The 14326-nt window shown below is 36.7% G+C and overlaps 1 protein-coding gene across 1 annotated transcript in view; it reads right to left on the reverse strand.

Moving 5' to 3' along the window:
• Positions 1–14326, reverse strand: part of WNK3 (WNK lysine deficient protein kinase 3) — a gene marked incomplete at both ends in the record, with an annotated part of 180415 nt that overhangs the window by 15440 nt on the left and 150649 nt on the right. The window contains 2 exons of the mRNA XM_084258456.1: positions 9253–9464; positions 12318–12940. Of these exons, the coding sequence (XP_084114582.1) occupies positions 9253–9464; positions 12318–12940 (835 nt within the window). The remainder of the gene's footprint in view (positions 1–9252; positions 9465–12317; positions 12941–14326) is intronic.

Consider the following 14326-nt stretch of genomic DNA (forward strand, 5'->3'; position numbering starts at 1 on the left):
AGAAACTGGTTGTCTCATATGTTGCTGATAGAAATAGAAAATTATAGTTACTTCGGAAACCTTGGTAGTTTCTTAAAATATTTAAGTATACATACCATACATCTTATTTCTGGGTATGCTACCGAAATAAACTGAATAGCTATGTCAGCCAAAAAGTTGTACATGAATATTTACAGCAGTTTTATTCATAAAACACAACACTAGATACCAAATGTCCTTCAACACCATGGAATATTACTCAGCAATATAAAGAAACAAGCTATTATAGTCATGCACTGCATAACGACATTTTGATCAATGATGGACAACATATAGGATGGAAGTCCCAAAATTCCTACTGCCTAGTGATGGTATAGCTTTCATAAAGTCAGAGCGTTTTAGATCAGCAGCAGCCTCGTGTAGCTGGTGTTTACAGCATATCTTGATAGCATTGTTTTCTCTTGTGCTTGATTTAATCTCATGTTGTTTTGTTCATCATGGCTCCTAAGCGTACAAAAAAACATTGCTAATGTTGTGTTTACACAATGATGAAATCATCTACGGATGCATTTCTCATATCTTCTTCATTAAGAGACACCTAACTGCATAACATAAAATAACTTGAAGAATCTCAAAGACTTGTTCTTAGTCAAAACCAGTCTCAAAGGCTTGTTTTTATCATGAGAAATCACACCTCTAGCTACGGATAATTAGAAAGAGGTATCATAACGTAAGCACCTGACTATAAGCATTTTTAAAAATATTATGTCTAACATTAAGCTTCTGTCAGGCTGCCCACCTTGAAGTTTCTCTTTTAGAAAGCTCTGGTTAACAAGTTATGTGACCTTTTGAATACTGTGACGCTGCTTTTCTCTTCCAGCACTCTTATCACAGCTCTTATGTTTTATCTTTCAGTCCAAGCCCCACTGAGACTGAATACCTACCCTAACTATAATTTCAGCCTCTTTCAAAAGTAAAATCAGCCTGGATTCTGCCTGATTCAGGAAGTGTTTAATAAAGCCAATTAGATCTTAAATTTATTCACATGATTTTTTTTAAGGATAACTAACCTTATTTTTCAAAGTTTTCTAATGGTTGTTGCTGAGGTGTATATTGAAATCACAAAAAGAATCACAGGGCCTGTCTAGCCCTAACACTGGTTTCTTTGGGGGAAATATCTGTGGGGGATTCACCATAAATAATACAAGCCTAGGTGAGTGCTCCCAGGCATTTCTAGCTGATAGCATCAATACTGATAGATTGACAATTACAGAAAACAGACTCTGGAGATGAGCATAACCCGTAGGCCAGGCAATGGCCTCTGACCCATTTCTTGGCAGGAAAAAGATGAAAAGGGACAATCAAATTTCCTATCTGTAATCTGACAAAGCACATTTAAGCAGTAACTTGAAAGTGAAAATATGCTTTAGGATCATAAGTCAAAGACATCGGGAAGAAACAAAACTACATAAAAAGAACATGTTATTTGGGAACAAAACTGAATAAAGCTAAGTATAGCAATTAATGGTAGAGCATTAAACTGAAAGTAAACATGCTTCTGCGGCTAAAGTCCCAAAACTGCCCTCAATCCAAGTCTACCCTTCAGTTCAATACTTTTATGAGAATCATCAAAGTAGGTCCTGTTCTTAAAGGGCTGGCCCCACAGCCAGAGGTGAGCTGAAAAGTCCCCACAAGCCAGGCCCCATCTCGCCACCAATTGGAGCCCAGAGGGTGATCCAACCATTGCCTGGGGAGACCACAGGCCCAGGGACGTTCCCTCCAGACTCGCCATTTTAGACCAGGGATCTTCACGTCTGGAACCCACCTAGACTGCGTGGAACTAGAAAAGGGCTGCCCCCACAGCCACAGGTGAGCTGAAAAGCCCCCACAAGCCAGGCTCTGCCTGAATGCCAGGCGGACCCCAGAGGGGGATCCAGCAATTTGGAGCCCAGTGGGTGATCCAGCCATGGCCAGGGCAGTCTGTGGGACTGCAAGACACACCTATGGAATTAAACAAATATAGAAGGAGGAGATTTACTGTGACAGCGACCACTAACATATTTATAGTACCACTGCTCTACTGGACTTCTGGTATAACAGTTTTGGATTCGATTGGACCACGAGTTTCCAACACCCCAGGAGGGGCACATCAAAAAAATGCCAGCCAGTACCAGCGACACAGTTGTCCCAACACATAGGTCAAATTAGAAAACAAGCAGCAGGGAGAAGTAAAACTACAAACAACCAAGAAAATCCTTAAGGAGCAGACATACCACAAAAAGAAATCACCCACCAGAACACAACAACTGTGACTAGTAAAAACTTCTGAGCCTTCCAGATAGAGAATTTAAAATTGCCATGATGGGGGCCTCCCTTGGTGGCGCAGCGGTTGAGCGCTGGGCTGCGAGGCTGCCCGCAGCCTCTGCAGCACTGGTTCGTTCCCGGGCCGCCGGCAAGGGTCCCACAAAAAAAAAAAAAAATTGCCATGATGGGCCACCCCTGGTGGTGCAGGCAGTTGAGGGCAACTCTGTGAAGCCAGTTCAATCCTGGCCTGCCGGTGAGGGTCCCACATGTCGTGGCAGACCGATCCTGAATTGCCTGCTGCTCCCCTCAGCAGTGTATTTCATCAGTCTGCCTGTTCTGTCCCCCACTCTGTCTCTGGTGAATCCTCTCATCCTCTCGCGAATCTGGCCTGTACCCCGGTTCTTGTATAAATAAAATAAATAAATCTTTAAAAAAATAAAATTGCCATGATTAAAAACCTGAAAGAAGTCATAAAGGAAAACAATGATAATGGAAAAATAATCAACGATGAGAAGAATTAAATTGAATCCCTAAAGAGGGAAGTGAAAGAAATGCAGGACATCAAAGGATTAATGGAGGAACTAAGGAACTCTGGGAAAAGCAGTGAAAGCAAAATAGATGAAATGGAAGAACGAATAAGTACTCTCAAAGATGCAGAAATAAAAAGAACCGAAACAGAAAAGGAAAGAGAAGTAAAAAGGAAAAAGAATGAAGAAAGACTTTGGGAACCATCTGACTCCATGAGGAAAGGAAATATAAGAGTTATAGGAATCCCAGAAGGAGAGGAGAGAGACCTAGGAACAGAGAAAATATTCAAGGAAATAACTGAAGAGAACTTCCCAAACATGAAGAAGGAGCTAAAAATAGACATGAAAGAAGAACACCAAACCTCCAAGATGAGTGGAAAAAAAACAGCAAGACACATAACAGTAAAGCTCTCAAGAATCCAAGACAAGGAAAAAACAATGAAGCTGTCAAGAGGGACGAAACAGATAACATACAAAGGAAAACCAATCAGGCTGACATCAGACTTCCCTGAAGAAACACTATGGGCAAGAAGAGTGGAGAGACACAGACAACAAACTCCAAGACAACAAATGCCAATGAAGAATACTCTATCCCACAAAGCTTTCCTTCTTCTATGAAAAAAGAATAAGGGCCTTCCCAGATAAACAGAAACTCTGGAATTTCATTACAACTAAAGCCCCACTCCAAAAATTACTACAATGAGTCCTAAAGCGAAAACAAAGAGAGGGATGAATAAGAACGAAACGAGACAAAAAAATATTAATTAAAAAATAAATAAAACCAGAGAAAAGACAAACAAAATGGCAAATACAGACACTAACATATCATTATTAACTCTAAATGTAAATGGACTAAATGCTTCAATAAAAAGACACAGAGTCACAGGCTGGATTAAGAAACAAAACCCAACCTTTTGCTGTCTCCAGGAAACACATTTAACTACAAAAGATAAAGACAGACTCAAAGTAAAAGGATGGAAAACAATCCTACAAGCAAAAGGACCAAATTAGAAGGCAGGAACAGCTATACTTATATCAGACAAAATAGATTTGAAACTCAAAAAGGTAAAAAGAGACCCCAAAGGTCACTACATTACGATCAAGAGGACAATAATTCAATAAGAAATAACACTCATTAACATATACTCACCAAATGATGAAGCACCAAAATATGTCAGGCAACTATTATCATCTCTGAAAACAGACATCAGAGAAAGCACATATGTAGTAGGAGACTTCAACACACAGCTATCAACAATGGATAGATCAATGAGACAAAAAATAAGTAAGGACACTAAAGCTCTAAATAAGGATCTAGAGCTCATGGGCTTAACAGACATCTATAGAACACTACCCCCCAAATATCTGAGTACACATTTTTTTTCAAGTGCACACGGATCATTCTCCAGGATTGATCACATACTGGGACACAAGACAAACATCAACAGATACACCAAGACTGAAATGATACTAACCATCTTCTCTGACCATGAAGGCATCAAACTAGAAATAAACCATAAAAAGAAGGCAAGGAACCCTACTACCTCATGGAGATTGAAACCCATACTACTAGAATACCACTGGACTAATGAGGAGATCAAAGAACTTAAAAAATACTTTGAGTAGAATGACAAGGAGGACACCAATTTCCTAACTGTATGGGATGCAGCTCAAGGAGCAATAAGAGGAAAATATATAGCAATAGAGGCTTACATCAAGAAACAAGAAAGAACTCGAAGAAACAATCAAATCACACAACTCAAAGAACTAGAAAAAGAACATAAAAACCCTAAAACCAGTAGAAGAAAAGAAATAATAAAAATCAAAGCAGAAATAAATGAAATAGAAACTAAAAAAAATCCAATCAATCAATAAAATCAAAAGTTGGTTCTTCAAAAAAATAAATAAAATAGACAAATCCCTAGCTAGGCTCACAAAGGAATAATGGGAGAAAGCACAAAGTAATAGGATCACAAATGAAAGATGAGAAATCACAACAGACACTGCAGACATCAAATGAATGATCAGAAACTACTATGGACAGTTATATGCAAACAAACTCAACAATCTGGAAGATATGGACAAATTCCTACAACTCTACAATCACCCAAAGCTAGAAAAAGAATAAATAGAACACCTAAACAGACCAATTACAAGCAGTGGAATTGAAATGGCAAAAAAAAACCCTCCCCAAAAACAAAAGCCCAGGACCAGATGGATTTACAAATGAATTGTACCAAACATTCAGAAATGAATTAGTGCCTATCCTTCATAAACTCCTTCAAAAATTGAGATGGAAGAGATATACCTAACATGTTCTATGAAGCCAACATTACACTAATACCAAAACCAAACAAGGAAAACAGAAAAAGAGAAAACTACAGGCCAATCTCTCTAATGAACACTGATGCAAAAATCCTCAACAAAGTTTTAGCTATCAGAATCCAACAATGTATCCATAAGAAAATTCACCATGACCAAATAGGATTTATTCCAGGGACCCAAGAATGGTTCAACATTCAAAATCAATCATTGTTATCCAACACATCAACAAAAAGAAATATAAAAACCATATGATAATATCAACAGATGCTATGAAAGCTTTTGACAAAGTACAACACCCATTTATGAAAAAGGCTCTTGAAATTCTCAGTATACAAGGAACATACCGCAACATCATAGAGGCGATATATGACAAGTCCATAGCCAATATCATTCTCAATGGTGAAAAGTTGAAAGCATTTCCATTAAGATCTGGAACAAGACAGGGATGTCCACTCTCACCACTGCTTTTCATTATAATACTGGAAGTCCTAGCCATAAGACAAGAGAAGAACATACAGGGAATCCAAATAGGGAAGGAAGAAGTCAAACTATCACTATTTGCAGATGATTTAATAATAGACATAGAGAACCCCAAAAACTCTACAGAAAAACTAATTAAACTATCAGTTTAGTAAAGTAGCAGGATACAAAATGAACTAAAAAAAATCAGTAGCCTTCCTATACAGAAACAATAAATCTGAAGAAGAAGAAATCAGGAAAACCATCCCTTTCATTATTGAAACAAAAAAAAAATCAAATACTTGGGAATAAACCTAACAAAAAAGAAAACTATAAAACACTGTTAAAACAAATAGAAGAAGACACAAAGAAATGGAAAGACATTCCCTGCTCATGGGTTGGAAGAATTAACATTATCAAAATGGCCATTCTACCAAAAGCAATTTATAGATTCACTGCTATTCCAATAAAAATTTCAAAGACATTTTTCAAAGAAATAGAACAAATATTTTTGAAATTCATATGGAGCCATCTAAAACTCTGAATAGCCAAAGCTCTCCTGAAAAAAAAAAAATAAGGGAATGGAGGCACTGCAATCCCAGACTTCAAACTATACTACAAAGCCATAATAATCAATACTGCATGTTATTGGCATAAGAACAGACACACAGACCAATGGAACCAAATAAAAAATCTAGAAATAAACCCACAGATTTGCGGTCAAGTAATCTTTGACAAAGAGCAAAGAATACGCAAAGGAGCAAAGAAAGTTTTTTCAATAAATGATGCTGCGAAAACTGGGTCGCTATATGCAAAAGAATGAAGCTTACTACTCCTCATGCCATGCACAAAAACCAACTCAAAATGGATTAAGGAACTAGACATAAGACCTGAAACCATAAAAAATAGAAGGAAATACAGGCGAAACACTACATGACACACACCTCAGCAACATCTTTAAAGACTCATTACCCAAAGCAGTGATAGTGAAGGCAAAGATAAACAGGTGGGACTACATCAAATTAAAGAGTTCTGTACAGCAAAAGAGACAGTAACCAAAACAAAGGGACACCCACAGATTAGGAGAAAATTTTTGCATACAACACAAATGATAAAGGACTGACTGCTCACAAAATCTTACAAAGAGCTGAAAAGACTCAACAAAAACAAAGTCAAAAAATGGTCAGAAGAGCTAAAAAGAAACTTCTCCAAAGAGGAAATGCAAATGGCCAACAGGCATATGAAAAAATGTTCAGCATCACTTGTAATCAGGGAAATGCGAATCAAAACTACAATGAGATACCATTTTACACCAGGGAGAATGGCACATATTAAAAAATCTAACTACAACAAATGCTGGCAAGGATGTAGAGAAAAAGGAATTCTCCTACATTGCTGATGGGAGTGCAAACTGGTCCAACCACCATGGAAAGCTGTTTGGAGATTCCTCAAACTGCTAAAGATGGAGCTTCCATATGATCCAGCAATTCCATTCAAGGTATTTTCTCAGTGGACACAGAATCATTAATTCAAAAGGGCACCTGCACCCCTATGTTTATAGCATCACTATTTACAATAGCTAAGCTATGGAAACAATCAAATGCCTAAAAATAGATGACTGGATCAAGAATACGTGGTACATATACACAATGGAATACTACTCAGCAATCAAAAAAATAAACTCATGCAATTTGCAGCAACATGGGTGAAGCTGGAAGGAATCATGCTCAGTGAAATAAGGCAGAAAGAAAAAGAAAAATACCGGATGGTCTCACTCATAGCAGGAATTTAGGAAACCTAAATAAGGGACTATGAAAAAGCCTAATTATAATAAAGTAAAAATCAAAATCAACAAGCAGCTATAAACCAGAGACACACTACAGGGAGGGAGAGGAGGAGGAATCAGGGTCAAAATAAGGGGGGTGGGAATTGTATGGGGAATATAACCAAGATTAAAATGCATACATTGTGCAAAAATGATTGAAAAAATGCATGAAAAAAAAAAAAAGTAGGTCCTGTTCTTGAGTTCTGTTTTTATTTTCCATTGTTGCCATAAATGATTATTACAAATTTAAGGGCTTAAAACAACACAAATTTATTATAGTCATCACTCAGTATCAGGGATACTGGTTCCTGGACTGTGGCTGAAGACCCTCCCATAAAAGGACATAGTATTTGCATATAACCTATGAATAGTCTTCCACATGCTTTAAATCATCTCTAGATTACCTATAGTACCTAATATACTATAAATGCTATGTAAGTAGTTATTACTCTATATTGTTTAGGAAATAATGACAAGAAAAAAATCTGTACATGTTCAGTATAGATACAACCATCATAGGCCTAACTACATAGTACGTATTTTTGATCCACAGGTGTGGGTGTGGAATCTGAAGATACCGATGGGTGACTGTAGTTCTGTAGGTTATAAGTCCAACATAGGTCTCACTGGACTATAATCAAAGTGTTGGCATGGGTTGTATTCTTTTTGGAGGTTCTAGAGGAGATCTGCTTCCCAACTTTTTCCAGCTTCTAGTTGCCCTCTGCATTTTTTGTTTTGCGGCCCCCTTTACTTATCTTCAAAGCAGGCAATGTTGCATCTCTCTGATATTGCTTCCCTCTTCATATCTTTTCTTATTTTTATGATTTATTTGCACATACAAGAACTGGGGTACAGGCCAGAGGTGTGGAGGGGGAGAGGATTCACCAGAAACAGAATGGGGAACAGAACAGGCAGACTGACTGAAACACACTGTTGAGGGGAGCAGCGGGCGAGCCAGGAGAGGTCTGCTGCCCAATGTGGGTCACCTCCCTGGCTGGGGATTGAAGTCATGCTGCAGTGGCTGTGGATAGCTTCATAGATTGCATCATAACTCCTTGCGCCACCAGGGAGGCCCTCGTATCTTTTCCCTGACCCTCTCTTCAGCCTCCCTCTTCTACTTTAAAGGATTCTTGTGATTACATTAGGCCCATCTAGATAATCCAAGATAATATTCCTATTTTAAAGTGAGTTGACTAGCAACCTTATTTCTATATACAATTTACATACCCCTTTGCCATATGAAAGAACAGTGATTTGCACTTGGACATCTTCGGGGCGGGCAATTATTCCGTTTACTACAAATCCTATTGAAATCTCATGTAAGTCCTCACAGTTCACTCACAACTTTCACCTTAATTATGCACATGTAACCAAAGGCACTTGGTCTCATTAACAACTTCATTAGTTAAGTGGAAAGTGATCCTCTTTTTGAAAATCAAAGTACATTTTTCTAACATTCTCATAGATAATAAATATCTCATATCAGATAGAATGACTATATTTTTAAGATTCTTGGTTAGCAACAAATACTAAATGCTAGACTAGTGTTTCCCATTACCTCCCAACATTTCAAAAACTATTTTCGGGATTAAAATTAGGCTTCAGGGTATTTGTTTACAAATGAAATATAAAACACATTCATCTGCTTTCTAAAATCTATCATCTATCCTCACCATTATTTCATAAAAGAACATTTAAGATGAAAAAAGGAGAAAAGAATCTTGAAATATTGTGCACTTCTTTAAATCACCTTAGCTTAATAAAACAATTATTAATTTTGTAATTTTGCTGATGTTTGACACATTTCATAAATCACTTTTATAATTGATTTACCTGAAGCAGTAGTGCTATTTGCCACATGTGCCAAGGACTGTGGGCGACTGCGAAGTTTGCTTTTGAAAGATCTTGGTCTACGAGGTGATGCAGGTGGCAAAAGAATCTCTGATGATTGGATTTTGCTATCTTTCATTGCCCGAAGGCGTTCATAGAGCTCCTGTAGCTCTTTATTCTGTTGAGTTTGAAGATTTACCACCTCCTGAATGTGTCTGAATAAAAATCATACAGAAAATATTTTAATGGCACACAGTTGTGCTAAGAAACTCTAAACTACTACAAATAAAGTTTAACAAGATATTTAGAATGAGTATCTGGAAATAAACAATATTTTTACAATTTTAAGATGGAAAATGCCTTCCTAAGTTGACATTAAACTGATCAAACAAAGAAAAAGGTGAACAAATTGACAAGAAAAATTTTCTAAAACTTCAGCATCGTGAAAGACAATAAAATAAAATTTAAAGTCATATAATACTGATATTAACCTTTATTCTATGCTGCAAGTATAAACAGGAAGAAAATATTAGCAATATACAGTAAAGGATTAATATCTAGCATATATAAATATTTCCTAGAAATTACAAAGAATAAAGAAACAACCTATAGAAAAAAGGGGGTAAAGATGAAAAGGCAATTCCAAGGAAGAGGACATTCAAGTAACAAATATGACACGATATTCAAATTCACTATTAATTAGGAGAACACAACTATTTTTTAAAAAAATGTTTTTAATTGATCTGATTAGAAAAAACTGAAAAACATTAATAATATCCAGTCCAATGTTGTTAAGAAGCGGGAAAATAAATGCACTACTATGAGTTCATATTAAATATTGTCAACATTAGTAAAATTGTGTTTAGATAAAAAAAGAAGTGGAAAAATAGGCACTTTTATATATTTCTTTTTGGTGTGTAAAATGGTAGCTACATTGGAAGACAATTTTAGCGGTATCTATCAAGTTAAAATAAACACACCTTTTAACTCAGCAATTCCACTCTTAGACGTCTGCTCTACAAAAGCATATGAATATACAAAAACATAAGGATGTTCAGTTCAACATTGCTTACATATGCAAAAGATGGGATAAAACTGATATGTCTATTAAGAAGGGATTAAATAACCTTTAAATGGCTACATACTATTTATTCCAATGTACGAAATAAGAGATTATCTGCACAAACATGAATAAATACATACATAAAATATATATACTACATATACAAAATACAGCAATGTTAAGCTAAAAATTATAGAATAACATGTATATTGTGATACGACTTTTGTAAAAAGCAAAAAACCATATATTTGCAAATGCATAGAAAAGTGACAGGCAAGAATTCACAGTGGTTGCCTCTGAGAGATTAGTGCATGAGAAATAGATTATTTTATGTAATTTTTTCACTGTTGTAATATTATTATTTATAATAAAAAATATATATACTTGGTCTTTGTCCCTGTTCCTGGCAAATAGCTCCTAAAACCTCATAATTTCCTAAACAATAAGAATAGTGGGAGAATAAAAACTAGCAACAACAAATGTTGGTGAGGATGTGGAGAAAAAGGAACTCTCCTACACTGCTGGTGGGAATGCAAATTGGTCCAAACACTATGGAAAGCTGTGTGGAGTTTCCTCAAACTGCTAAAAATGGAGCTTCCATATGATCCAGCAATTCCACTCCTAGGTATCTACCCAAAGTACACAAAAACATTAATTCAAAAGGACACTTGCACCCTATGTATATAGCAGCACTGTTTACAACAGGTAAGCCATGGAAACAACCCACATGCCCAAAAAAGATGACTGGATCAAGAAGCTGTGGTATATAATCACAATGGACTACTACTCAGAAATTAAAAAAAATAAACTCATGCCATTGGCAGCAACATGGATGTAGCTGGAAGGGATTATGCTCACTGAAATAAGCCAGAGAGAAAAAGAAAATACCAGATGGTTTCACTTAAAGGAGGAATGTAGGGAATCCAAATAAGGAATCAGTGGGAAAAATGTAATTATAATAAAGTAAAAATCAATATCAATAGGCAACTATAACCAGAGACATTTTGTGGGGGGGAGGGGGGAGAAGGGAGTAGGATCAAAACAGGGGTGGCAAAAGCACAAGGGACTATGGTGATGGTACACAGGTGAATTGGTGGAGGGAATTTCACGAGGACTACACCCAAGATAATAAAGCATACATTGTGCAAAAATAAAGAATGATATAAAATAAATTTAAAACCCCCCAAACAAAGAGTAGGGGAGTATTTTTTTTTATAATAGTTTGCTTTTTGTCTTAAAATAGCTCCAGAGTAATAAAGGTAAAAAAGAGTGTTTTGTTGTTCAAAGCAAGTTCCTTTCAATCACTCATGAGTTTTTGTTCATGAAATAATTTTTGGAAAGTTCTTAAGGATAAGAGCTGTTTTCCAGGGCTAACCAACCCTGTAATTAGAAGGTGGGAATTTTTATTCCTCCCTCCCCATATCTGGGGAAGAGGCTAGAGACTGGAATTAATCACTAACGATCAATGATTTAATCAATCATGCTCATCATAATGAAGACTCTATAAAAAAAAAATCCCTGAACTAAAGGGTCAGAGAACTTCAAGGCTGGTAAATACATGGAGGTGATGGCAGAAGTGACACCTGAGAAAAGGTGCGGAAACTTCATGTTCCTTCCCCTCCCTATACTTCACCATTTGGCTGTTCCAGAGTTGCATCTTTTTATAATAAACCAGTAATCTAGAATAAGTACATTGTTTTTCTCAGTTTTGTAAGCTGCTCAAACAAATCAATTGAACCCAAGGAGGGGATTGTGGGAACTCCAATTTATAACAGATAGATCAGCAGCGTAGTTGACATTGCCAGGACTCATGATTGGCATCTTGAGACAGTTTTCTGGGTCTGAGCCCTTAAGCTATGGGATATGATGTTATCTTTGTAGTTTTCTACCATAAAAAGTCTTTAAATATTAAAATGTCGCCAATCCTAAATTGCAATAAATCAAATACTTAGTTCTATAATACCCAGCACAAACAGATTTGCAACAAAAGAGAAGCAGTCCTTACTTTTCTCGTAATCTTTGAAGCTCCACCTTCAAGTCCTCATCCTCTATTTCTGACTCATCATCACTGCTCATTGGGGAAGATGGAGAATAGAAAAGTGAACTCTGTGTTTGAGTAGAGGTTTGTTCTTCCTGGAGTGATAAACACTGCTCATTCTCTGTACCAGTCTTTGTCATTGACTTTCCTCTGCCAGTAAGAGTGGATGAAAATTCACTATCAGAGTTAGGTTGCTTCCCAACGGTAAATCTCTCTCTCTCTTTAAGCAGCAGTTGAGATCCAAGCTGCATGCTACTCCCTGCGGCTGAATTTCCCTCCAATTCCTTTTCTGGAGTCATCGAAGATGTATCAGTTTTACAGATTGTGCTAAAAGATAGTAAGTTGTCACCTTGATTGAGAATTTCTTTATCTTCTTTAAAAGTTTTGTGAAGAGTTTGTATCTTCTGAAAAGAAAATGAACTTTGCGGACTGTACACGGCAGGTTCCATTTCTACCAAGTAAGACTGTGCTGTTTCAGTAAAGGTTAAAACTTCTTCACTAGAATGGCTTGTCATTTCTTTGAATGCTGGTATGTGCTCTATTCCAAAAGATGTTACTTTCACCGACTGCTGCTGAGGAACTGTAATCACCTGAGATACAAAAAGGTAAAAGTGGCTAGCCAAAGGAAACCCAAAAAGAAATTCAACATCAATATATATGGCACAGACAAGTGGATAGTCTGCTGTGATGTTCATGTATTGATAAAATCCCCATAATCAAAGTCTTTTAAATGGTCCCCTTTGTGTAAAGAGAATTGGCTTCACATTGCTCAAATAAAATTCCACAATTAAAAAAATTCATAATCAAAGTTGCTAAGATTTTAAAGGACATGAAATTAAATTTATGAAAAATAATGACCCATCTGCTCATCAAAAAATGATGACCCAAATTCTATGCTCTCTTTCAGCTATAAAAATTCTCATTTGTTTAGACTCACCTTTACTGGATGGCTTCAAAAGGTGGGAGAATGCACAGAAGGGGAACAAATAAAAAATGACAATGATCTACATTTACTATTTTTAAATTAAATATACATATTTATTTTTTTTTTTACTGAGGTAACATTGGCTTAGAACACTGTGTATGATTTAGAGGTATAGGATCACACCTTTCAGGTGTATGTTAGCACATCACTCCTACCAACAAAGCATCATAGTTCTCCACCATAGTCCAATGAAGCCCCTTCACACTTTGTTCTAGTCCCTCTGCACCATGGTCACCTCAATTCCACAGTTAGATTTATAGGGTTTATTATTGGTTTACCTTTTTTTAAGATTTATTTATTTATTTATACAAGCACTGGGGACAGTCAGAAGCGCAGGAGGGTGAGTGAATTCACCAGAGCCAGAGCGGAGAGCAGAACAGGCAGAGTGACGAAGTACACTGCTGAGGGGAGCAGCGGGTGGCAGGAAAGGTCTGCGCACCATGTGGGACCCTCGCCCGGTGGCCAGGGACTGCTGCGCCACTAGGGAGGCCCTATTATTGGTTTACTTTTAAGTGACCCTTTGTTTTGTTTCTCTATATTCTACATATGAGAAACCATCCAGTATTGACAATGATCTATATTTAAAATAAATATCCTCTTCACATCAACTTGCTAAAGATGGGGCTTCCAATTGCACTCCTAGGTATTTACCCAAAGGACACAGAAATATTAATTCCAAAGGGCACCTGCACCTCTATGTTTATAGCAGCACTATTTACAAAAGGTAAGCCATGGAAACAACCAAAATGCCCAAAAGTAGATGACTGGATCAAGAAAATATGGTACATATACGCAAGGAATATTACTCAGCAATCAAAAAGATAAACTCATGCCATTTGCAGCAACATGGATGGAGCTGGAAGGGATCATGCTCAGCGAAATAAGCCAGAAAGAAAAAGAAAAATACTGGATGGTTTCACTCATAGCTGGAATTTAGAAAACCTAAATAAGGGACCAGGAAAAAACTTAATTATAATAAAGTAAAAATCAA

Source organism: Talpa europaea (assembly GCF_964194135.1).
Source record: "Talpa europaea genome assembly, chromosome: X".
NCBI lineage: Eukaryota > Metazoa > Chordata > Mammalia > Eulipotyphla > Talpidae > Talpa > Talpa europaea.